The sequence below is a fragment of the Parasteatoda tepidariorum genome, chromosome 6 (assembly GCF_982258835.1).
Source record: "Parasteatoda tepidariorum strain Cologne lab strain chromosome 6, Ptep-v5.0, whole genome shotgun sequence".
NCBI lineage: Eukaryota > Metazoa > Arthropoda > Arachnida > Araneae > Theridiidae > Parasteatoda > Parasteatoda tepidariorum.
The window spans coordinates 44828447-44853963 of NC_141760.1; the positions used below are offsets into that span (position 1 = coordinate 44828447).

Sequence of the window (25517 nt, forward strand, 5' to 3'; positions counted from 1 at the left end):
AAGTCTTAAAAATAGGCGTTGGTTTTTGAGCGCTTGAAACGCGTTTAGACTGTTATTTCCAATTTGTATATTTTTAAAACAAATGAAGTTTTTAATAAAGTAATATCTTACCTCTTAAGTTTCTTGAAATTATTTATTTAACTAAATATGTAGTTCAATATTGAGTTTTTCAGGAAAAATTTTAAACGTACTTATTTAAACGTGATATTAAAACGTGATATTCTGCTTATTAAGCATGATAAAAATAATAAATTCTGCCTTAAACTTTACCTTTTATTTCAAAACATAGCTAACATTATACAAAATCTACATTCAAAGTTTCAAGGTATCTTAAAATATTTTTTTTGTAATATGTTCTAGCGTAAAGAGATTCATTTTTTATGAACAATATATTTTATGTAAGCAAATTTTAAAAAAAATCAATTATATTCCATAAACTAATGCAATTAGAAAACATTATTTTTCGCTTTCGTGCTTCTGAAAAAAGTAAAATATATGCAAAATTATATTTATTTCTTCATAATGAAACGGAGAGGACAAAATGAAGTTTATTAAGTGTAAAAGAAAAATATAAGTTAATATAGTTTCATTTCTGGATTCTATATTTACTTTGTTCCTTATTTATCATTTAATCGTATCATTCAAAATAAATAAATTAATTAAAAAACATGATACTCCATAAATATGCACTTTTCACGTACATGCTTTTTTCAAAAATAAAAAGATTTGAGGAAGAAATAATCAAATATTAATATTTTCCAATTCTCATCTACTATTACTAATTTTTTAATGAGACTGGGAATAAGAAATTCCAAATTAAAAGAACGGGAAGTTATTAGAATATTTATTTCGTCATTGATTACAGTAAAAACGTTCTAATTATATTTTTTAAATTCACTATCCATATAAATATTAATTTTGTAGTTCAAATCTTTTATTTTTAAAAATTAGCCTATGTAGCTTATAGCTTAAAAATAGCCTATATGCGTCAAGAAAAAGAAAATAGAAAAAGAGGCAGCATAAGAGCCAAGTAAATAAATTACACCAAATTGTACTTGATATTCATATCTGTAAAATATCAGAAATCATACAAAACTTAAACTGAATTTATATCCATAATTTTATTTAGGTTGCAATCGATTTCTTTGGCTGACAATCAAATTTTTACGAACTGCATTTCTTCACTTCTGTCAGCTTTCACCTTTTTAAAAATAATATTTTTCTATTCAAAGAAGTTTGTCAAAGTCAGTTTTAAATAAGTCAGCAAATCAAGTATTCAATGAAATTCCCTTTTTTTATTTTCTGAAAATGTACGATTCACTTTGATAGCCTAATTTAATTTGAATCCGACTGCAGTTCTGGTGATGCAAATTTGTTCAACTTAAATAAGAGTGTTTCTCAGATTTTTATTTTACATTAACAGTAATTTAGTAGTAGTAAGATTTGATTTACTTTTCGCATAATTTTAAAATTTGTTTCTTTTTCTTAATTTCTTCACGACACAGCTTTTCCGTTAACAAGGATGGTTAAGTGCGGTCAAAATAGATCTAATTTGTTTTTATAAAAATTTTACGAACACTGACATTTTTCTGTTATATTATAATAAAATTACTATAATGAAACAATATTTAATTCAAAACAATTTTAATTAAGACATATACATGGTGATTCTAAAAAGATGGGCAAAATTTCAGGAAGTGTTAGTACACACCCAAGGAAACAATTTTTATCAAAGAATGCATGGTCAAAAACAAAACGCAAAGGTGCTGGCGCGTTTGGAAAGTTGTTTAATGCAAACGTGAAAGCTCCATTACTGTTGCGAATTACTGCGCTGCGTTACTTGTCGCCAAGCTTTCGGCCGCTGCAGGGAAAGTTCGTGATACGCCTGGTGTGTTTCAGAATGTTCACCAATCTTTCCTTCGCCGTTGTACTGCGTGCATAGCCGCTGCCGGCCACTGTTTTGAACACTTATTGCAATCACATGACATTAAATTTGCATTAATAACTTAACTTCATCCTTCTTTGTGTGTTTTTGCCTCATATAAGAACATAAACTTTGACGCCCACTAACGGTTTTGCGTTTTGTTTTCGACCATGCATTCTTCGATAAAAATTGTTTGCTTGGGTGTGTACTATCACTTCTTAAAATTTTGCCCATCTTTTTAGAATCACCTTGCACACATAATTTTTCATTTAAAATAAATATAAATTCATATTATCGAAATTTTGTCAATCAATCGAAATTTTGTAATTAGATACTACACTACTCAAAACAATTACAGGATATTGTAAGCCTTTTATAAAATAACGGTTTAAGACAATTTTTTGTGTGCATAAAATAAAAAAAGAGAGTCCCAAATGCAATTTTTTCTTATTTTCAAACTTCGCAGCATGCAAATTTTGAGTTTAGTGTCGAAGAAGGCGCTTTTGCGGCAGCTAATTTGATTTGACGTTCAACTTAATGTAGACAAAGACGAAAAGAAAGATCAACATTCAGTAAGCACGTTGTTTCGATGAGTGTGATGTCTCAACGAAGTCATTTAACCGAATCAGAAGCTTGGAGAGTTGTTAGCTGGTTTGAGGGGGCCAAACACAAGCCGGAGTAGCAGAAAGCCATTGGTGTTTCACAAAGTGTGATTTCCAGGATCTAGAACCGTTTCTTAGAGACTTGAAAGGCAGGCCAAAGATCAGGGCATTAACTTGCAACAACACCCAATGAAGACCGCTATTTAACGCTAACGGCTCAGAGACACCGAAATATGAATCTCACTCTTCTTCAGCAGTACCTACGCTCGTCTACTGCACCACAGTTTCGACACAAACTATCCGACACCGCCTTCACGCTGTAGGTCTGTATGATCGCCGACAAATGGTGTGTGTCACGTTAGCAGCAAGGCAATGTCACGCCAGCAGGGAGAAGGCAACAGGTCATGTGAACTGGCGGAGAAATGAATAGCGCAATATTCTTTTCTCTGACGAGTCCCGTTTTTCTGTTCATCCTAATAATAGGCGTATTTTCATCTGGAGGGAACGTGGCACCAAAAACAATCCTGCATTCATGCACGAAAGTGTAAGATTTGGCTGTGGGAGAGTGATGGTCTATGTTGGCATCTTCTTTGATGGGCGGACTGATCTCCATATCATTAGATATGGGTCTGACGGACGCCGATCCTGAGAATATTGTAGTCCCTTACGCTGCAGCAATTAGAGATGATTTCATGTTAATGGACGACAATTGCAGGCCATATCGTGCTAACTTAGTGAATGATTTCCTTTTTTAAGAATGAATTATACGAATATATTGGCCAGGGTGCTCTCCGGACATGAACTCATTCGAGCATGTTTGGAACATTCTCGGCAGAAGAATTGCTGGACTACCCCCACAAACTCTTCAAGAACTGGAAAGAGCTATTCTGGAGGAGTGTGACAGAGTATTCTAGCCCCTCATTAATAATCTCATTGACTCGATGCCTCAAAAGTGTTCATCGTTGTTGGCCGTCCAGGGAAACTAATTTCTTTTAAGGAAACGCCTTTTTTTATTTGTTTTTCTCATGCAAAAATTGTTTTTTTTCCTTTTGTACCCAAATGGTCAATAAAACGCATTTTTTCTGCGAAACAAATGTAATTTTTATCTCATATAGCCTACTACGTCTGTCTATAATGTATCAATCATTCAAACAATTCTTCAGGTGCAACATCATCCCACAACCTCAATATTCCTTTAATTGTTTTGGGCAGTGTAAATAGTTCTTCGCATGGTAAGATTGGATTAGTGGTAAACTGAACTATTCATTGTTTTTTTTTTAAATTTCCTTCAATAGTTTTTCTTCCTAATATGTATTAGTAATCGTATTTTTTATTATGTATAAAAAATTTATAGCTATACAAAGTATTGCAAAACTTCTAGCTTTATTTTCACTCCGGGTTCATAATCGACCAGACTTAAGTAGAGTAATCTGCTTATTCTACTTAATCTTTTACTATGAGTTATAATATTTCTAGGACTAATAAAGATTATGATTTCTAATAGACGTTAGAAAAGTCATCATTTAAAAATATCGAGAAAATACATTTAGAGATTCAAGTGGAGTTCATCAAGATTCCCACTTTAATTTACTATTTAATATCTGCTTGCACAATTTAGCATTGGTTTGTAAAATAACGATAATGTGAATTTATATTAAATTTAACTGAAAATGTATGTCTCAATTAAATTTTTTTGTTTCAGATATTGATTTATTACGTCATTTTTATCATTATATAGTAGAAAAATACCAGTTTCCGTAGTATTGTAATAAAGCAAGTAAGTTTTACGCCTAAGTTCATGATTTGCCTAAACCATGGTAACGGAGGGGAGAAAAGTGTAGAAAGTGGGGAAATTTCATATTTTTATTGAAGCCTATTAAATTTACAATGAGTATAAATTGCACAAATAAGATTTAGAACAAGTGTTTCATGGCATGTTGATCGTAGTAAAAACTCTTTAAGAAGGTTAATAAAAAGTTAAATGCAATAAATTTAAACTAAGTTTGTAGCAGGGAATTAAATATGCCCCGCCCCCTCATTTCTTTGCCAAGCCACTTTTTCAAGAGGTTTGGAAACAGCCCTAATTAGCATTAACTTTGTAGTCATAAGGCTTCAACAAGCGACTGTTAACCTTATTATTATTACAGCGACTGTTAAACTAATTATCTACAAATATTATCAGTTAAAATTTTCATTAGATTACAAGTAATTATATTTTGTAACACAATTAATTGAAATAGAATTAAAAATTCGATGCGAATATTTTCGTTTACCTATTTTAATTTAAAATGCCATGTCGTTGAATGTTAACTTATTCTTTCATTTATGATCAACAGAACATATTGTAAGTGCCATTTCTGAAATAAACTTAGTGGTTGTTCAACAGTTTAGAACAATTCTCTTGGGCAAAGAGCATAATATTCTAGAATAAATGATCAAAGAGGAAACTGGAAGAAAAAATCGAATACACACGTCTTCGAAATCGAATTTCATATCTCCATTCTTCATACATATTTAAACCACGTTTTCCATTTTTACTGCTCTCATCATAAGAGTTCTAGAATTTCGAAGAAGAATTTTGTACTTATTTGTGCACTATATGCTGATATAAAAGTAATACGTAGTCATTGAAAATGCAGAAGAAATATTTATGATAATAATTTTGTTCATGGAAATATAATTCTCATACTATTTTCATTTTTTTATTCACAGCACAAGAGAAAAACCCATAGGAATGAATATATGTTCGATGCGCAGTTAGAAATTTTAAATCGCGTTCAGCTTTAATTTGGTTCAAAGACATTGCATCTTGAATATAGTGCTAAACTGCACCCTGTAATCACATTTTGTAAGACTTGATTACGTGGTGCAATGGTCAACTTGGAAGATAATAGGGTTCGGCTTAGATCCTCATTAAGGTTGCATCGCATTTTGGTTCATTGCCGACTATGCTTCAATTTTTATAACAATCGTTCACCGTTAATTACTGTTTATGAAATAATAGCAATCATTTAACATGAATTTCTGTATATAAAGTATTAATAATCGTTCAACGTTAATTTTATAGATTAGTTTATGATAGACTTCACATGAAAAAATTTAAAAAAATTATAACCTAGAAAATTTATTATTTTTTTAAACAATAATACCAATCCGACTTAGCATGAATGAAAACTTATTATCGCGATAGCATTAAAGCGTGCTTGTGTAACTAAATGTGTAAAAAATGTCCGTGGAATTAAAAAATTCTTACTTATACGGATTAATCAATATAAAATTAATGCTATTACCTAGATATAAGAGTCGCGGTAGCTCGGTGGTTAAAGCAATGAACTGGAGTTCGATCCCCAATAACGGCTTGAAGCTCACCCAGCTTTAGTTCGATGGGTACCAGCTTGTCTGAGAAGTAAAGGCGGTCTGTGTGCAGTACTGACCACATTACCACAGTAATATTGTTCACCACGAAATTGTCGAACCTTAACCTTCATAACCCCTGGCCCAGAACGGGCTATTACAGGAATACTTTACTTTCTCCTTCATATAAATGATAATATAAAAAATGACGGATTACAGAAACACAGATTTCTACGCAGCAATAAGATGTTTATTTATAAAAATTTGCCTACACAAGTATTAGCAACTTATATCCGGAGTACTAGCGAAGTTTTCTTCTCACCAAGTTTTGGTCATACGAAATTTCATTACATGCTTCCTGAGATTATGTACTCGCAAATTTTCGTTCATACAAAAAATAAAAAATAAAGAAATGACCTATCCGTTTCTACGCAAAGATTTTGCTGGAAACAAAGTGAGAAATAAAGAGCTGAATTTAAGCCTTCTCTATTATTCTCATCAGTTTATAAGAAGAAATTAAGTCTATGATATAAACAAAGACTCATTGCTGTCTGACTGTGCATTTTTCATCTATAAATGGTGTATCTTAATTTTGCAGTAAAAATTACTTATATATTTAGTATATATAGAACATGTATAGCTTCATTGAAATGATTAAGACTAGAGGGATTTCTTATAATGTTGAGCATTTGTACATGAGAAAACTTATTTGTTTCTACAAATATGTTACTTTTCGAAAATGTATAAAGTATATTTCGTACAAGAGTATAAACACACATATAAATTATATTAAATATGCTTTAGAACTTTTTACAATGTCCTTTTCAACACTGGTCTTCTATTTTGGCTGAGAACCAAATTTCGTAGACAGTAATTTATTTGATAAGATTTCGGTTATGATCAAACGAATGAAATTCTATTCAATTAAGAGTAAGGGGTTTAGAAGTTAAGTAGATTACAAAAAGAAAAATGTTATTGACGGGATGTATTAATTACAACACTGTAGTTCCGAAAGAGATTTTGATGAAAATGATTATCAAAAACCACACTGTATTTACATACATTTTCACTTATATAAGTACAGATTTCCGGAAGTTAACTTTACATTGTAACAATGAATATTGTTTCAAAATTCAAAATTAATTTTATCATTTTTGGGTTTAACTAAATTAATACGAATTTACGAATATAATTTTCTGGACGCAAATTTTGAAAGCTATTATATACAAAAAACTTATTTTGTGTTACAATTTTATTGCAAAACATCGTTGAAGGTCTATTTCGAATAAAAGTTTTTAAAAAAATGGTTAAATTAAGGCAAAGTAATTCTTCATACTTCAAAATCTATCTATTTTTCAATATTTTCTTGACGGATTAAAATGCTTTTTACAAACTTATCTATAACTTAATGTAGCGCGTTGATTTTATCATAATTTAAACACGTTTTTCTCAAAATCGCGTTTTTTTTAAAAAAAATTTCACTATTATGGTATTTTAAGGCACTCTGAATCAGTTATTTAGCTTCTTTAAGTGGAAAATTGCCTATAAAAATAAGTCATGCTATGAATACCTATTTAAGATTAAAAAATTTCTTTTGTTCCGAATTTTTAAAAAAAAAAACGTCTATGATTGATTTCACCTTGTTTTTTATTTTTGCCCAATGCTCTTCTTCTGTCTGTCATACAACCATTTTCCTCGAAAAAATTTAAAATTGGAGACGAGAATAATTTGGAAAATAAAAACTATAGCCTCACAAATATTAATTTAACCTATTTCCTTGACGTAATGTTACGCAATATAATATTTTGTGCACGTCTTTTTGGCGTAATATTACGTTTCGGTTTATTCCTTCACTTTCCTCGTGTTTTTTACGTATTATTTTATTTCCTACGCTTTGTCTGCATGCCTACAAATAGTAAATGCATTACTAAAGAAAAATAGACAAGGAAACATCATAGAAACAGATATGGACTTTAAATACTCAATTCTTATGAGTTTAGCTTAGAAACGATTGTTACATTAAGAATGACGAAATAAAATAATTTTGGTAGTTCTTGAAAAAAGGTGCTCGTTTTTGTAGTTAGATAAGTTGCTGCTGTTTGCAATAATAATATTGCGAAAAAGCATTTTCCTGACTAAGTAATTTGAATTTAGTTTATTGTGGCTTGCATAATTCAAACTGAAATATTAATGAAAAGAAGAATTTAAGTTATCACTGCATTTACCTAAGGAACGGGTGAGTTCTAAAGCATTATTTTATAATGGTGGTAGCATTTAATTAGATTCCAAACCGACTTTTAAATTAAAAATACGGCATTAAATGAATTTTAACGTTATCTTTGAAGAACAGTTGCACGGTAGCTGTTAAGTCATTCTTATTGTTTTGTTTATTTTTTTTTTAAATAATGAAGACGACAACAATGGAATTTTTATGGACAAACCGCTGGAAGCAAAACCATGCCAAATTCGCGATTTTTTCCTTGTTGATTCAAAAAAGCATAATTCAAAAGAAAAGGTTTAAAACTGGGATAGTGCTATGCTATCATACACATAATAGCTATGATATATGATAATAGTCTAATAATTAAGCGTGATTAAACATAATCTTTTTAATTTTTATATTAGTAAAGGAGTTGCCAACTGGCACGTAATATAATGCATGCTGCCAGGAAACAGCATGTAAACATGAATTTCTTCTTTTTTTTATTAAAAAATTCCTTATGCGTAATTTTGAAGGAAATAACATTGATAGAGATTTTATCAAGAATTAATATTTGATTGTTGCCAGTGAAATTTCGTCAAATTTTTTCTCAAAAGTTTAGGAAACACTTGACTCGAGGGGTGACCTCAAATATGCTAATTAATAAGTGCGGACGATATTTTAAGTTGCAAAATCAGACACAAAACGTACTTTCTCTTAATAAACATACCTTTTTTTCGACGAATTCGGATTTCTGACCCCCAAAATGTAGTGGGTAGCTGCAATCTGAGAAATATGGTTCCCATATTTTGGACGGAAGAGCAATCCGAAGTTTGGACCCCTTACTATTATTTTACTTTTTGCGTATTTCACCACATCTGAGAAAAAGTTTAAGGGATTTAACACACATTTTATACCCAATTATGAAATACGTTTATCCAAACGACAATTCCATACAAAAAATAAATTTTAGTATTATTTTTATTTTATTTAATAATAGTCGAAAAAATTTTGAATTGTAAGTTATACAACTTTTTACCATATTTTAAAGTGAATTTAATTGGCGAAATACAAAAGTTGAGTAAAATTGGTCGAATAGTTTCTAAGAAATAGAATTTCAAAGAACTCTAATATTTACTGCACGTTTCTGTCTCCTATCGAATTTCTTAATTGATTTTTCAAAGTGTCGGTCATTTTTAAGACACTCGGTAGTTCTTTTAGAGCCATGTGTAATAATAGAGCCATGTGTGTTTTTCTTCACTATTTTACTTTAAAAGCAAATGTAATGTGTTTTTTATTTAGATAGAAGCAATTTTTGAAAAAGTATTACACTATTTTTGATAGGAAAAAAAGGCAAACTAAAAATATTTTTACAGTTAGGCAATTTCATTGCGTAAAAGAAGAAAAAGAGAAAAGTTTGTAGTTCTGAATTTCCTATAAAGCGTTGCTTTTTTAATAGAAAATAAATCATGCAATGCTTTTTTCCAGAAGAAACAACAACAAAGAAAGCAACCGGGCTTAAACATGCATTTAAACATTCAAACAGTTTAATTTATTTTTAAGAAAGTTTGATTTACGGATGAAATTCTCCATTCAGCCAAAAACATTTAACTTTTTTCCCTCAGATTTTTTCAACTTTAAATAAACTACTTTGTTTGCAACACATGTTCTACGATTGCATTTTCCACATCATTTTTTCAATTCATTTTGAAGGAAATGAAGTCTTAATTTTTTATTAAAAGAAACAGATTTAGATCACCAATTTTAGAAAAACGATTCTATCGTATATTAAAATAGTTTCAAAGTTTAATTTAGTCGGGCGAAAATGGAATTATTATTAGAATATTGTAAAATTTAATGTGGGGGAAAAATAGTTAAAACGATGGTCTTACTTTCATTTATTTTAACTTAGTAAAAAAACAATTCATTTTAAGTAATCGTTTAATTGCATGCAGTTGCTTTAATTTAGGAAAATGTATTATCCTTTCTCTGAACTAGGTCCAAAACTTGTATGAAAGAATGTCGGTTTTTGGCAGTAGTTAGCTGTTAAAGTTCTTGTTTTCAAAATCAAACAAATCTTGTTAATAACATAACGAAATTTTAAGTGTACAAAAAAAGGTACATATTGAAAAGTTATTTAAAAAAAGAACTAATAAACACAATAAAAATGAATAAAAACAATGAAATTGTCTTCAAATAGTTACTATAGTCAGACTCAGCATATTAACATTTTTTTACTTTATTTTGACATTGTTTTGTATTAACATGATTAGAAAATTTTTAAATGTGCATTTAAGAATGGTCGAAAAAGTTTTGAATCGTTAGGTATGCAATTTTTTGCATCATTTTAGAGAAAGTAATTTTATATAACAAAATACAAAATTGGTCAAATTGTTCCTAAGAAATTGAATTTCAAAAAAGTCAGATTCTAAAAATTCAATTTCTCAGGAACTATTCGACCGATTTTTTGCACTCCTGAATAAACTATGGTGACCAATATTTCTTAGATTGCTGCCACCTACTATGTTTTGAGGGTCAGAAATTTGAATCAGTCGAAAAAAAGCATGTTTCTTCAGAGAAAGTACGGTTTTGTGTTTGGTTTCGTACTTATAATATCGTCTGTTCTTATTAATTGGCATATTTGAAATCAACCCTTCGAACCATTATGTGTGAGTCCTTGAACGTGTAGATCCGATCATTAGATCAAAAGTTATTCAGGGAAGCCCGTCTTTTTGGCGCACTGTACAATATAGATTCGTTTGTTTGCACACGTCTTAGCATTGAGCAAAGCTGTAAGCTATGAGGTGCTATAATTTTGGAGCAAGAAATTACTCCTCAAGAAAAACCTTATTGCTAAGACGCGTAAGCAGCTGAAGTTAGTTGCTTACTTCAGTACTCCCTCTGTCAACCGGTCCATGAGCACCAAATAAGAGTTTTACACATGACTAAGTAAATATTTTATAACATTATGATTTGAAAACTTAATTCTCTGTTTAATCAAAGATGAATTTTATTGGAAGCTTGTAGCATGGGCTTATAAACTATTTATGTTTGGTTTTCTGCGTTGGGTTAGCACAAATAAATTCAACATAGGTTGGCGAAATCAGCATTTTAAAAGCAAATAAAATTTTGTTGATACTGGTGCTTTAAAAACGTGTTTCAATTTACCTAAACTATGCGTGATTCAATTAAAAAAAGTAAAACTCAGTTATGTACTAAGTGCCAATTCAGAAGGAAGGATTGTAGTAAAGTTTGACTATTATGAGTTGAAGAATAATGTATATTTAATAAACCTTTCTTTTTTCGAGTTCAACTTTTAAACCATTTTTGTATAACATTTAAAAAGTAAAGCCACAGAAAGGGCTAAAAATAAAAAATAAAATATGTACGAGCTGCCTATTTATTTAAGTATTTCAAGGTTAAAAAAGAGAAGAAAAAAATTGTAATGCAGTAATAGAAATGCGTCAAAAAAGGACTATAAAAATATTAATGCTAAGAGAAATTATTTTCGAAAATTACAAGTACTAATTTGTTAAGTAACGACTCTGACAAATTAGGTATGTGAAAGAAAAAACAAAATTGGCTTAGGGTAGGAGTTAAACAGCCTAGGGAACACTTTAATCAGATAATAAAAGCTGGGTGATCTAATGTTGTACTATCTAAACTCATATTTTTCATCATATCAGATATCGTATTTGGCAAATACTCAACTTTGTTGTACGTTTCCTTAAAAATATTATGCGTGGTTTTGCATTTCCCTGTGACTATAGAACTATAACTTCTTTACATACAAATCAAGTTTTTACAAAGTTGTGAAAAGCGGTAAGAATCGTAAAAGTTTCATGCTACTAATTGAGCACTACAAAAAATGGTTGCTATTATCTTTTTAAAAAAACTAATAAACGTTCATAGAGTGTAACTGCTTGCTTTTGATGAGTAAACAACAAATTGTGAGCTTAAATCATTCCACTTTATGTGCTAGCCACAAGGAAAATAACTCAGTTATGAAACTTATGAGATGATACATTAAATTAATCAAACGAAACAAACATACCTTCTTCTGTTCTAGGGTCACCTAATTCTACATAAAACACAGAATCCCTTTCGTAACTTTCATTATCTACTATTTGGATGGGAATTTCTTTCCTGTGAAAAAACAATTAAAAATTATATCAATATGAGACTAAAATCCTATTTACATACATTGCATGTCATATAATATATATATATATATATATATATATATATATATATATATATATATATATATATATATATATATATATATATATATATATATATATATATATATATATATATATATATATATATATATATATATATATATATATATATATATATATATATATATATATATATATTATAAAGAGTAATTTGTATCTTAGGATAATTATTCCTTATTTAGAAATATCGCATTTATCGTAAAAGATGTGTCCCGATGATAACCTTCACGTTTTCCCATTTAAAGTTCTTCTATTTTATTCTATCATTCTTAACTGTATATATAATACCAAACCATGGCACCATAAACTCGGATAGTTTCTATCGATTGGCTGGTAATACTATAGTTATTCATTTAGTAACGTATTATTCATTTAGTAACGTAGTAATTTAAGTAAGTATTGTTAAATAGTTGCTAGCTATTAATTGTAGCTATTTGTCAGATTTCGATAGCGCTTTCGTTTTTCCCCTTAAATATTAATTTGTGACACTACCTTTCCACTTTTATTCTTTTCTGTTTTCATTTTCGATAAAGTTTCTAATAATACATATTAAGTCAATCTTTACGAAACGCTCTGTATTTTCATCAAATAGTAAGTTTATTTTTACTCATATAAAAAATAAATGCAATTAAATAAAAAATTAATAAACTTATTAATTAATAAAATAAACTTCCTAATAAATAAAGTTACTCATAAATAAATGTTCTACTTTTATCGCTCAAAATCTTTCTAGAATTTAAAATCAAGGCACGGGTGTATTAGTGTTCCGGTAGTTTTTATTATTTCATTCTCATTTTATAGTACAATTTTTTGTAAATATTTTTTAAAAAAAAGATAATTTTTATAAAACCCATACATATTAACGCATTAATTCTATTTAAAAATAATTCAACGTAAAAGAGTACTTTTTAATTTCAAATATATATTCTCTATATTTATTTAAAAATCAACTCTGTTTAAACTTGCATAGCTAATAAATAAAAATATCGTTTCTTCGCAATCAATTAACTAGTGCTAATTAACTAATACCAAATAATCCAACAATGTTTTTAAAAAAACTGTCTCTAATATAGCAAAACTCGTAAAAATATTAGAACATACTCTCCCTTATCATTTTCCTCAAAGGATTTCTAAAGCACGTTGTGTACTTCTCAAAGTTTAACCATTAAGGATTTCACGTTGCAAGAAAAATTATAGGGTTAAACATGAGATAATACTCCTTCATAATCCTCTCTTTTAACTACACTTCTGGCCTAATCTTCAGTAGCATTTAATGATCCATAAAGAGTCGTTAAATATTTCTCTTACCTTTAGGGAATAGTCAACACTTGCATATAAAAATTGCCCTCAGTACTTCGTTATCAGACTGACTTTTACCTGCACGTATTTTCAAGAGTTCGCTCTTGAAAATATTAACAAGATAAAATGGCGTGGATACTGTATGTCTGCCGGAAATTAACTTTGCACAATAACTTTTGATGTGGTTCTTTTTTTCCTTTTAAATTTTACTTCCGTTATAGAGGTTTAAGGAATTTTTAGAATCATAAAGACTGATGCATATGGTGTAATGGTATTTGGTTAGTATTAAAAAAACTGTTGTAAAATAGAATTTTAAAACAAATGGAGGAAATGCTATTTTTTCGAAGGTTTGGGGGGGAATGTGTCTGATTATTGCGTTTCGTTATTGTTTGGTTTCACTTTATTATACATTTACTGATTTAGAATCATTTACTGATTTTAAATCACATTGTTCACAATTTGAATACCAGTTCTTCTCACGGAGTGAAAAAAAAGGGAAAAAATCAATAAATCAGTTCTGAACATCACTGCGAAATCAAACATAAAATTGAAAAACATATACCCTTATAGTTAATAAATCAAAAATAATTCCAATCATTTTATTTTTCATCTTTTTACTTTCGCTAGTGGCTTTACGTTATTAGATTAAGTAAAATACACTTTTTTAGTTGTCCATCCCATCAAAATGAAAATTAACTGCATTCATTATATTTACTGTATTTTACTTATATTTACTGTACTTACTTATATTTACTGTACTTATATTTACTGAAATTAACTGTATATGGCATGATGCAGTTACACGAGGCAAACTCATGATAATCAATATTTATTGCAATCAAGTGATTTTTTTTCTGGTACTTATCACTTTCGAGGACCTGTAAAAAACCTCTTTCCACAGCATCTATACTACATCTTCACAGTTTACATACAGTTAAAATAGATACCAAATATAGTAATAGTACCTATATTATTATATTTGGTATCTATGAAAATTGTACGAATTATCGTAATACCAAAAGTATCTATTACCGAAATAATTTAAGCATTTTTGGCTTCAATAATAGCACGGCAATTTTTGCTTTTTTTCTAAACGAAATAGTACAATTACTCTCTTAAAATTGCTTTTTAGCTTACCATTGCTTTTAATCCTTATTATTTTTGTTTTAATTAGTACCTATTGCTAAAATGAATTGAGCATCCTTTTATTTTGTTTTATAACCCGTCACTGAACAGCCAACCCAATGTTCGGGTTTACGACAGCCAAATTTCAAATTGGTAGCTTTGTAATTGTGAAGCCAATCCAGAAGACAAGGGAACTCCTGGATCAAGTATTGGGAGAAATTTGCCTTCGTGGAGGATTTTTTGATGGAACTCATCCGCATTTGTTTTACATGGAGAAGAAAACCAAGAAAACCGTCTTAGGGTAGCCAGTCGGCAAGGGGACTCTAACCCAGGATTCATCTACCACTGCGGATATTTTACGTCAGCACTGTAGTCGGTGCGAGCTGGGTGCGGAATTCAAATCGACTAGCCTTAGCTGGGTTTCGAACCGGGTTCACCTCATTGAAAGACGAGCGCTCTATCCTCTGAAATTCAGCATGACTGGCGATTTTCTACGCCTCTTAAGCGAATTAGTACCATTTTTCATTAATTTTGCTTTTTCATACGTGACCTTTTTCCTACTTCATTTGGTAATTATTACCACAATTCATTAAGCATCATTGGCGTCAATTATCCCGCAATGATGAAAAAATACGTCGCTTTTTTATGTGCTTTGGTGTAAAAACTCTATACATTTCTCCGTAGCTATCACGTTCAAGCTGGTCATTGAGTTTAACTGACATAAGGAATAAAAAATAATCAACTATTAAATAATTTACAATCAATTCCTTTTTTTTTTTTTTTTTTGATTAATCAGAAATATTAGCTAGTTATCATAACTGATGTTATTGTTTAAATATTTGGAAAGAAGAAAACAGATTCTAATTTTAATTTTAAAACTAGTCTCTAATGCTAGAAACCTTTACCTTACAGTATTTTAAAAGGATACGCACTGGATACTAATAACAATGCAAAACAACATGATCTAAGTCTTATTTGAGATCAATCTAGTCAGTTGTTCCGACTTACGTTCCTTTAAACCCCTTTATGTTTATCAAAGTAAAGAAATCATTATTTAATGTTATAAATAAATATTTTTATTTATAAAATTTAAATAACATTTATATTAAATTTATAATTCACAAAACTTACATAATATTTTGTTATAAAATTTATATTTAATTATAATTATAAAATATAAATTTTATAAATTGTAATATAAAAAAAATAAACTATAATGTAAAAATATATAAATTAAAAAAAATTATAATTATAAAATTTGAAAAATTATGAAATAATAATAATAATAATTTATATAATATTTTTATATTTATACAGAATATGATTTATATAAAATTGATTTATATAAATATGATTTTTATAAAATTTATATTTTATATGATTTATATAAAATTTATATTTTTATTTAAATAAATAAATATTTTTATTATAAGGAAAAAACACTTTTTTCCTTCAGTATTTTACCAATTTCATCAGGCGACGTTGGGATGTAATTGGGTACCGGCATGCTTCGATAAAATATTTAACAGCCCAAAAAATAGTTTTATGTATATTAAATGTTAATTATTCTTGGAATATCAATCAAACTAAAAATTAAGCAACCAGCTGCTTAGAAAAGAAATCGAAAACTTGAGAGTTTTGTCAGATTGGCATATCAGAATTTCGTTAAGAAATAAAAATATTCTAAATCTGTATGGTTCTCAGTTTGTTTTCTGCCTGTTTGAATTTTGAGAGAAGAAACTAAGCAAAAATTGAGCGATCGCTCCAAACCTCTACCCTACACTAAACATGAATGTGATGACCTCAATACATTTATTAAGTCTTCGTCCTTTACGTGATTATTCAGAAAAAGAGTAAAAATGCTTTGTAAAACGATGAATTGCGTGTTAAGTTAGAATTTCGAACAAATTCTTGCACAGCATTATGAGAGAAACGTAAAGGGTGGGGTTTGCGTTATTCAGTTTTATTGTTGCTTTTAATTTGCCTTAATGAACGGAATTAATGAGTGTTATGTGGGGTTACTGAATTAATGTGACTTATGCTAAGCCTTCTTATTGAATTTTTTTTTTAGATTTGATACATTGCACTAATAAAAAGTTTTATTGATCATAAACTTTTCTTTATAATAGGAGACATTATGGGTGAAATGTAATTATTTCTAAGAATATTTTTATGATTATTAATTTATAAAACTTATGTAAGTTGAAGAAATATATAAACAAATATGTTAATAAAAGGTAATTGTTTAATTTTAAACATATTCAGTTGAATACGATTAATATAATCACTTGTATTCAATTAATTTTACATAAATTTTTTTTAAATTTAAAATAATGTAATTTTTAGGTACGGAAACACCTTAACAAATTATTTTTCAATTGGACAATACTAATTTGGAAAGTTTTACATCAGATGTAGTGAAATTTGAGAACATAATCTTAATTTGTGCTATCTACGCTTATTTTGAAAATGGCGCGAAACGACAATATGGAGAAAAGCCACAGTTTTGCAAAAATGAAAAGTGTTTGTAGTCTCATTTTTTAATGTTTAAAAACTTTTTCCTACTTGTATTACTTGGGCTCATAAAAATTTGCAGAAACTGGGAATAAGGTAGTATTTTTTATAATTTTCATCTAGGTGGGATAATGTCGCCAAATCGGTGATTTTTGCAAAAGTTCAATAACTTTTAAAATATTTGTTTGTTCTAAAGCTCAGAAAATTTCTCATGGCTAGATTATGTATATATAGCTCTTAAAATCATCACATTGCTTCAAGTGTAAGCCACTTAAATTATGGCTTTTTTTATTTTCTTTGGCGACAGAGCTTTGAGAAACAGCCTTACTCCCTTTTTCTCCTGGTGCGGTAAGAGAAATTACTTGAAAGACAAATAATTTGTTAAGTTATATTCAATTATAAAATCTTATAGATACAAAACGATTCAGATTATGCAATCTTATAAGATTCAAGGTTTCTGAAAATGAATTAATTTCTTTATATCTTTACTTTTCTTAACGATTTATAAGTATCGTCCCATAAATCAAAATATTTTAAAACATCAGTCCAGATACCCCTGAACATTTTTTGAATTAAAGAGAAAATGAGTGCCTTCGATTCACTCTTAATCGGAAATCAATAAATGATTGTTAAAACTTAGTGAAAGTAAAGCATTCTCCGAACAGCCCTTTGAGAGGCTCAACGATTTTGTGGCCAACGGCACAAAAGCTAGTAATAGTGTATAATAGTTTTATGAAAATTCAATAGACATTTAACACCATTTTTACTAAGCGTAATTAAAACAAATAGCATTTTTAACTTAGTGACAACAATGATCAGTACTGCAAGTCTCGGCATTACATACTACTTAAAAAAAAATTTATGTTTAGTAATGTTAGAAAAAATATATCCTAACTAGCTGTATATATAATATAAATTAAAATTGTATATAATAATATATGATTGCTTATAAATTGCTTATTTATTCAATGCAAAGTCTTATAGTTTTTGTATTATATGGTTTGTAACAGAATGAACTTTAAAACTCTTCGATCAGAATCTTAAGGATTCAAATAGTATATAAATGCTACTGTAAAGACTCAAAGCCTGGTAAGTCCTAGGTTTTACCGGTAAAACTTTGGTTTTACTAAAGTGGCTGGTTAATAGTTCGAAGTGTGCTTTAATATGATTCCATTTCGGTCTCTTACCAAGCCTTTGCGGTAAGACCTAGGAGTTACCTATTCCTTCTCGTAAAAACCCAAAACGAGGGATATTTTTTTAACTATTGCCAAAGGAATAAACTCAAAATTTGATCTGCTGTTCAACGATAGTTACAAAAAACATCAAGAACCATTGCCCCGAGTATTCCCTATACTGATCTTAAAGGTAAAGGGTTGCATTTGTGGCTCTGAATTAATTTACGGCGAGTTGGCAATTCTTTTTCAGTCCCGGCAACGGAACACTACCCAATGTATCTGCAAATAGAAAATCTTTTCACAGAGAAAAGTAATCCCTTGCTTCGGGATTTTACCAGAAGGAGTTGTTTCACTGCAAAGGCTTGGTAAAAATCTGAAATAGAATCATATTAAAGCATACTTCGGACATTTACTAAGCCACTTTGATGAATTTTAGGTTTTACCGGTAAAACCAAAGATTTACCAGATTTCGGGCTTTTACAGTAACATGAAGGTGAAAAGGAATTATCAATAATAAAAATCATTCAATTGTTTTAAGATTGTTGCCCTTTTCATTAAAGTCGCAACTTTTGAATAATGCTGATAGATCATTAATCATTTTCCGTGTATTTAAAATTGCTTAAAACTTACAATATGACCAATAAAAAATTTCTACGACTTCCTTTTTTATTTGTATTCTAACCTCCCAATTTGTATAAAAATATGAATTTTCACTGTACGTTATTTACCCTTTAGTTGTCATAAACAATAGAACTTTCATGCATGTAAATGAAACAAAATCCCTATATAAATCCTTTTTATCCCTATTCTTTTCTACGCTTTTCATATTTTATGAAGTTCACAAAGAAGGCAGAAAACTGTTTTGATGGATCGAACTGTGACGTAGATGGTAAACTTTGAAATCACAGGACAGCATTGCTTATATCTTCTTTTCTATTGATCGATCCGATTTCCCTTTTAGGTAACAGGCCAATAACCTTCGAGGTAAGTAGGGAAAAAGTTCTAGAACAAAAGAATTATTAATATGGAGTGCCGATGACCAAACTGTTGTCGTTTCTTAGGTCTGCGAATAGAACTTTTTTTTTCTGCTGAAAATAGAATAAAGCACGTAATTTGATAGTGCAAAAAATAATCGTATAAGGTGGAAGTAAAACATTAATAATGCTGTAATACTTAATATACTTAATAGTATGCTTTTAAGTATAAAAAAGCTGATCAAAATGATTTTTTTCTATTAACTTGGAAATTTCTGATTAAAATAATTTTCCCTTAGAGGTTTCCAAATTAAAGTGGATTTGTAACGTATGTATCCAATTTGAAAATAAATGGGTAGAGAGTATTTTGAAATATAAATCGAAATTGAAAGAGTTAGGGAACAAACAAAAACATGTTAAGTTGCATTTTTGAACCGGATAAAATTTTAAAATAAAAATAAAACTACTTTAATTCATTTCACAAATTATTCCAATTACAGTCCATTCTGTAATGGAGCAGCAATTTTTCTATAATATGAACAATGAATGGACACTTTAAATCTGGTTAAATTTTAGCCTTTCGCATCATCCCACAAATTCTCAGTAAAATTAAGATCTGGGGATTTTGGAGAGTAACACTACTAAATGAAATCTAAATCATGCTCCTGAAATCCATCCAAAAGTTTGGCGAGACGTATTTTAATATTGAATACACCACTTCGTCGGTAAACATTTTTTTAGGACACAGTTCAAAAAGCGTGTTTAGGAAAAAGGACTCAGAAAAAAACGAGTCTTTTAAATGCTAAATCTAAATTTAAAAACTAAACGATAAATTTCGAACTTACTTTTTCTTTCTTTTTTACATTAACTAAACATTATTATTACGGGGAAAAGTCCTGGATTACATTACGGATAGTCCGGGAATATTTTGGGTATAACTTTTCTGGCATCTCTTCGTATTTAGAGCAGTAAAATTTCATTTTAATTTAATGCCACTATTATAAACTTATAGAACCCGTGACAGCATCGTAAAAACAATTGTTAACTTTTAATATATTTTCGAAGTGGATTAGTTAAAAATTTGCTAAGTCATTTAGACAAATGGGCGAAATCACATTACAACTTAATTGGTTTATTGGTTTATTCTTTGAAAAAACATGTATTTAAAAGAGAAATGTGAAAAAATAATTAAATGCTTTGCCCATTCACCCATTCATGGCAACAGTTTTTCCTGCGGGGGAAGGTGTTTACCAACAGGATAATGCACCATGTCATAAGGGTCGAATCGTCGAGGAACATTCCAGTGACTTTCAAGTCATGTCTTGGCCCCCAAATTCAACTGACCTTAATCCAATAGAGCATTTGTGGTCCTACTTGGAAAACCAAATTCGTGCTGCCACGCTACCCCCTCGCAATGTGAGGGAATTGCAGGACCAATTGGTGAGCGCTTGGTACCAGATACCTCAGACTACCTATCAGCACCTTGTGGAATCAATGCCACCTTTAGCCCTAGCAGTTTTGAGGGCTAAAGGTGGTCCTATATTTTATTAGCAGGGTAGTCATAATGTAATGGTTCTTCGGTGTAAAATAAAAAGAAGTAGGTTAGGAATATATATTTTCCTTCACATGCAAAAAGTTATCAATAATTGATTTCGTAAATTAGAGAAATTTCAATGATGAATAACTGTTTCTTTTAGATTTAAATAACTGCAAATAGGTACAAATTTGAAAAATTATTGTTTGTAAGTAAGCTGTGTTTGGAAGATTTTACTTTTAACGCAGAAAAATACACCGATGTTTCATGATATATTTCATAATCATTAATTACTAAAATGATAATGATAATATTGTTAAATTGTTTTTGGCGTAAATTAACACAAAATAAAAAATATTGAAAAGTATATTTAATAAATGTTATGCGTCAAGAGAGCTTAGTGGATTCTTATCCTCCAATGTACTAAAAAATATAGGACACATAAAATTTTTATTCTTGTAATTAAGTTCAAATATTACAACTTTTAATCAAATTTGACTCAAGGTCTATTGAACTCCAATTACTAACTTACTTAATTTAACAAATTTATGAAATAGATGGTTTATGTAAATGGAAGATTGATAGAACGGGCGTAAACTTGTGTATTAATATTAAATTTAAACAGAAAAATGAGTAGCAAAGCCCGACACTAGTCAGAATAAAGTGATCAAATCTTTATATTTAGCAATCAATAAATGATCTTATTTATATATATTTTATAAGACTTCTAATCCATGATAATAAAACATAATTTGAGATCAACTGATTTGTAAAACTTTAATAATTTTTTACTCTAAGAAAACCTTGAATGGTCTTAATGACTGTCGTCTTAAAAAAAAAGCCAATTTAATTTTTTTTAAGCAATTTTTTTTCTGTTAACTTAACGATAGTGAAAACTTACTTTCTTTAAAACTCAAAAATTCCATCGCTTCTGTCTGATTTTGTATTTTTTTCCCCTTTTACTATTTCTTTCCGAATTAAGAAAAAGCGTTTCTTTAAAAAAATGTATATAGGTACCAAAAATGTAGATAAAAAAAGCAGCTATCTTATCTTGGCATTCCATTGAATAGAAGGGAAAAAAATGAAATCGGAGATAGAAAATATTCTTTTTCTGTCATTCCAAAATGAAAGAATTTAAACGTCCCTCAGAGCTTAAAAAATATTAGCCAAACTTTATTGAAGAAACGTCTAAATTCAACATTTTGCTCGTATACTTCTGCGATAAGTACACTTATCGTGTGATAGCTGCAGCTTTCATTTAAAAGTGAACACTGTTTTTTTTTAGTTCAAAAGATATTAATTAAAAAAAAACTTTTAAAAAGAGAGCTATAAAAAACAATTTCGTATCACATTTATTCTGTTTCACATCGCAGTTTTGAAAGTGTGATTTTAGCTTATATTTTTTTGAAAGATCTTGTAAGAAATGAAACTGTGATTTTAGAAAAAAGAATTTATAAGGATATACGGGGATATAAATATAGCTGCACAATGGGGAGGATAGAGCTGCACAATGGGCTATTGGCGACGGTCTGAGAAACATCTCTGAGGATGATCCGAAGACATGCCATCGCAATTTTGATCTTCTGCAGAGGGTATGGCTCAACTGCTTTGGTAGCCTGACGACCTGCTCCCCAAGTCGAGCACTTTACGGTAGAGCAGTTTAACGAGGACCGATACCCCGCACCCTCGGTCAGGCTGATCAAAGTGGTCACCCACCCGCTTACTGACCGCTGCCAGTGATGCTTGACTTCGGTGTTCTACTGGGAACCGTGTCTTTACGATCAGTCTACTGCGGGACCACAGAGGTAATGTAAAATATCCTCACTGATAGATGGTTAAAATGGGTTAAAATCCCCTTTCCTTATGGGTTAAAATCCCCTTTCTTTTCCTCACCATATAGCATCCTAATTAAGGAACGAACAATTAAATTGTGAATCAAACTTTATAAGAAACGGTCGCCAAATTGGCGAACTATCTTCAACATGGCGACAACAAATTTAGATTTCTGACATTTAACAATACGTTTTTCACTATTTTGTATTACTTTAGGTCAAAATAAGTGAAAAATATTATATTTAGATTTTAATTATTTATGGTTGGGAAATACAGCATGAAACAGTGCGCTGAATATAAATTCTTCCAAACACGGTTCGGTTTCAAACACTAATGTGTTTCAAATTTGCACTGATTTGCTGTTATTTAGATTTAAAAGAAGCAGTTATTCATCATTGAAATTTCTTTAGTTTACAAGATCAACTATATTGATAAATTTTTTACTATGAATGGAAAAAAAAGTTATAAATACTTTTTTTTGGATTTTATATTTTTAGTACAAATATAATTCCTCATATTCTAACAATTTTTTTTACTAACTATAACGCTGTTTTTCTATAATTAGAAAGTATCAAAATATTTTTTTGTTTGTAATTCGAGCATCAGAAATATATATATAGGAACACCGGTGTTGTATCTGCGTCAAAGGGTTGGATATGGTAGTCAAAAGCAATGGAACGCGAGAGACAAATGAAATTAAAGGAAAGAATTTTAAATGAAGCTAACATTCGCTTGTGTTAGATGAAAAAATAAAACACCAATTCTTAATTTTTAAACAAAACATTCGATCTTATTTGCTGCAAATTTCTATATCTTTTTATGACCTGTATGCTGAAATATTTAAGGAAATAGTAGTTATGAAAGGATTGTTTAAAACTATTTTTTATGGTTATTTCGTTGTTTGCAAATAACATTTTCTATTAAACAATGTTATTTTTATAACTATTATGAATTCGTAACTGTTATTCATAACTACTAGTTTACATTTTGTTCATGTCTAGACAGAGCAATAGACCGATTATGAAAATGGCGCAAATTGTCATTATGAAAACTTGAGACAGTTTTCTTTCCATTCTTTTTTTTTTTTTTTTTGTTTTTTTTTGAAGAGAGTATTTGTGATTTGATTTTTTCATGTTTATGAAGTTATATATCTGCATCATTTGGGCTCAAAACATTGCGCATAAATTGATAATTATTCATTGATTATAATAGTTTTCATTTGGATGTAAAAATTTTGCAGATCTTTTGAGGACGCTATACTACGGAAGAAAGCCTTCACAGCAAACTCTTATTTAGCTTCACAAGTAATTTAAAAACTTAAGTTTAGAATCATTTAGTAAGGCAGGAAGTTTCAAATTCTAAAAGAAAAATTTCGAAGGATCGAAATGCTAACAAATCATGACAAGATTACTTGGGATTGATTTCATTGTAGGAAAGTTATTCAATAATAGTTTGATTTTGATATTTTCAAAATATTCTTTTCAACATTTTAAACTTCATGGCTTAATTTAGATGTGTCTGAATTCAGTTTTATCTAAACTTTAAATTTTAATTCACCAATGGCGATAAATCATAATTTGCGATGAAAAATTTCTCACACAGTATAGCGTCCACTTGAGATACTTAAAATGTAGATTTTTTACTTCGCTTTTGGCGAAAGATTTTCTTTAAAATCCTTTACTTTCGTTGTCTATTTACACATATATTTATTATACTAAAAAGAAAGAAACCATTAATACTCACAGAAGAAGTTTTTACGATGATAAGATTCTCCTGCCGTATAACACGTCCTCTTAAGATATTTAAATTGTGGCTCGCTTGTCCAAAGAGCTTCGATAAAATTCCTTACTTTAGTTTTTTTCATATGCGTTTATTATACTAAAAAAGGGGAATCATTAATTCTCCCAGAAGAAGTTTTTGCGATGAGAAGTTTTTCCTGCAGTATAGCACGTCTACTTAAGATACTTAAATTGTGGATTTTTATTACGCTTGGCAAAAGCACTTCGATAAAATCCCTTATTTTAGTTTTTTTTTCTACATATATTAGAGTTGTGATGGCTCAGGGGATAGAGCGTTCACCTTCCATTGAGGTGAATCGGGTTCGAATCCCATCAATGGCTGGTCGATGCGAATTTTGCATGAGGCTCGCACCAACCACAGTGGTGACGTGAAATATCCTCAGTGGTAGACGGATCATGGGTTAGAGTTCCCTTGCAGTCAGGCAAGGAGAGGGCGTTCTCGTTGTCTTCCACTCCATATAACGTAAATGCCCGGTTAGTTCCATCAAAAAAAACCTCCCGAAAGCAAATTTATCTCAATATTTGATGCAGAAGTTCCCTTGTCTTCTGGTTTGGGTTCCAAATTGCAAGGCTACAGAGTTGAACATTAGTAGTCATAAGCCCGAAAAATTGGGTCAGCTGTTCAACAACGGTCATAAAATAAAAAAATAAGATACATTAATTATGCGGAAAAGAAGAGGACTATTAATTTTGCCAGAACTTTGACTAAGTTGCATCGTAGATTACTTTAAATTTATTAGCAAGTTTCTCCAAATTTTTGCAACTCAATAAGTTACTTCAGACTGCATAAATATTCAAGAGTTGCAAACTCTTAATGAGGTTATTAATTAAAACACTATCAATAATTACCTAACGGTAATGCTAATGACATTCAACGCAAATTACGGCATTCTATGAACTAAAGAGGGGATAACGAAAACAATATCGAGTAACAAGTTTA

The 25517-nt window shown here is 29.6% G+C and overlaps 1 protein-coding gene across 1 annotated transcript in view; it reads right to left on the reverse strand.

The window, feature by feature from the left end:
- LOC107447225 (sodium/calcium exchanger 3) overlaps nucleotides 1–25517 on the reverse strand; it is a 297552-nt gene that overhangs the window by 30979 nt on the left and 241056 nt on the right. The window contains exon 5 of the mRNA XM_043039409.3: nucleotides 12135–12226. Coding sequence (XP_042895343.1) covers nucleotides 12135–12226 — 92 coding nt within the window. The remainder of the gene's footprint in view (nucleotides 1–12134; nucleotides 12227–25517) is intronic.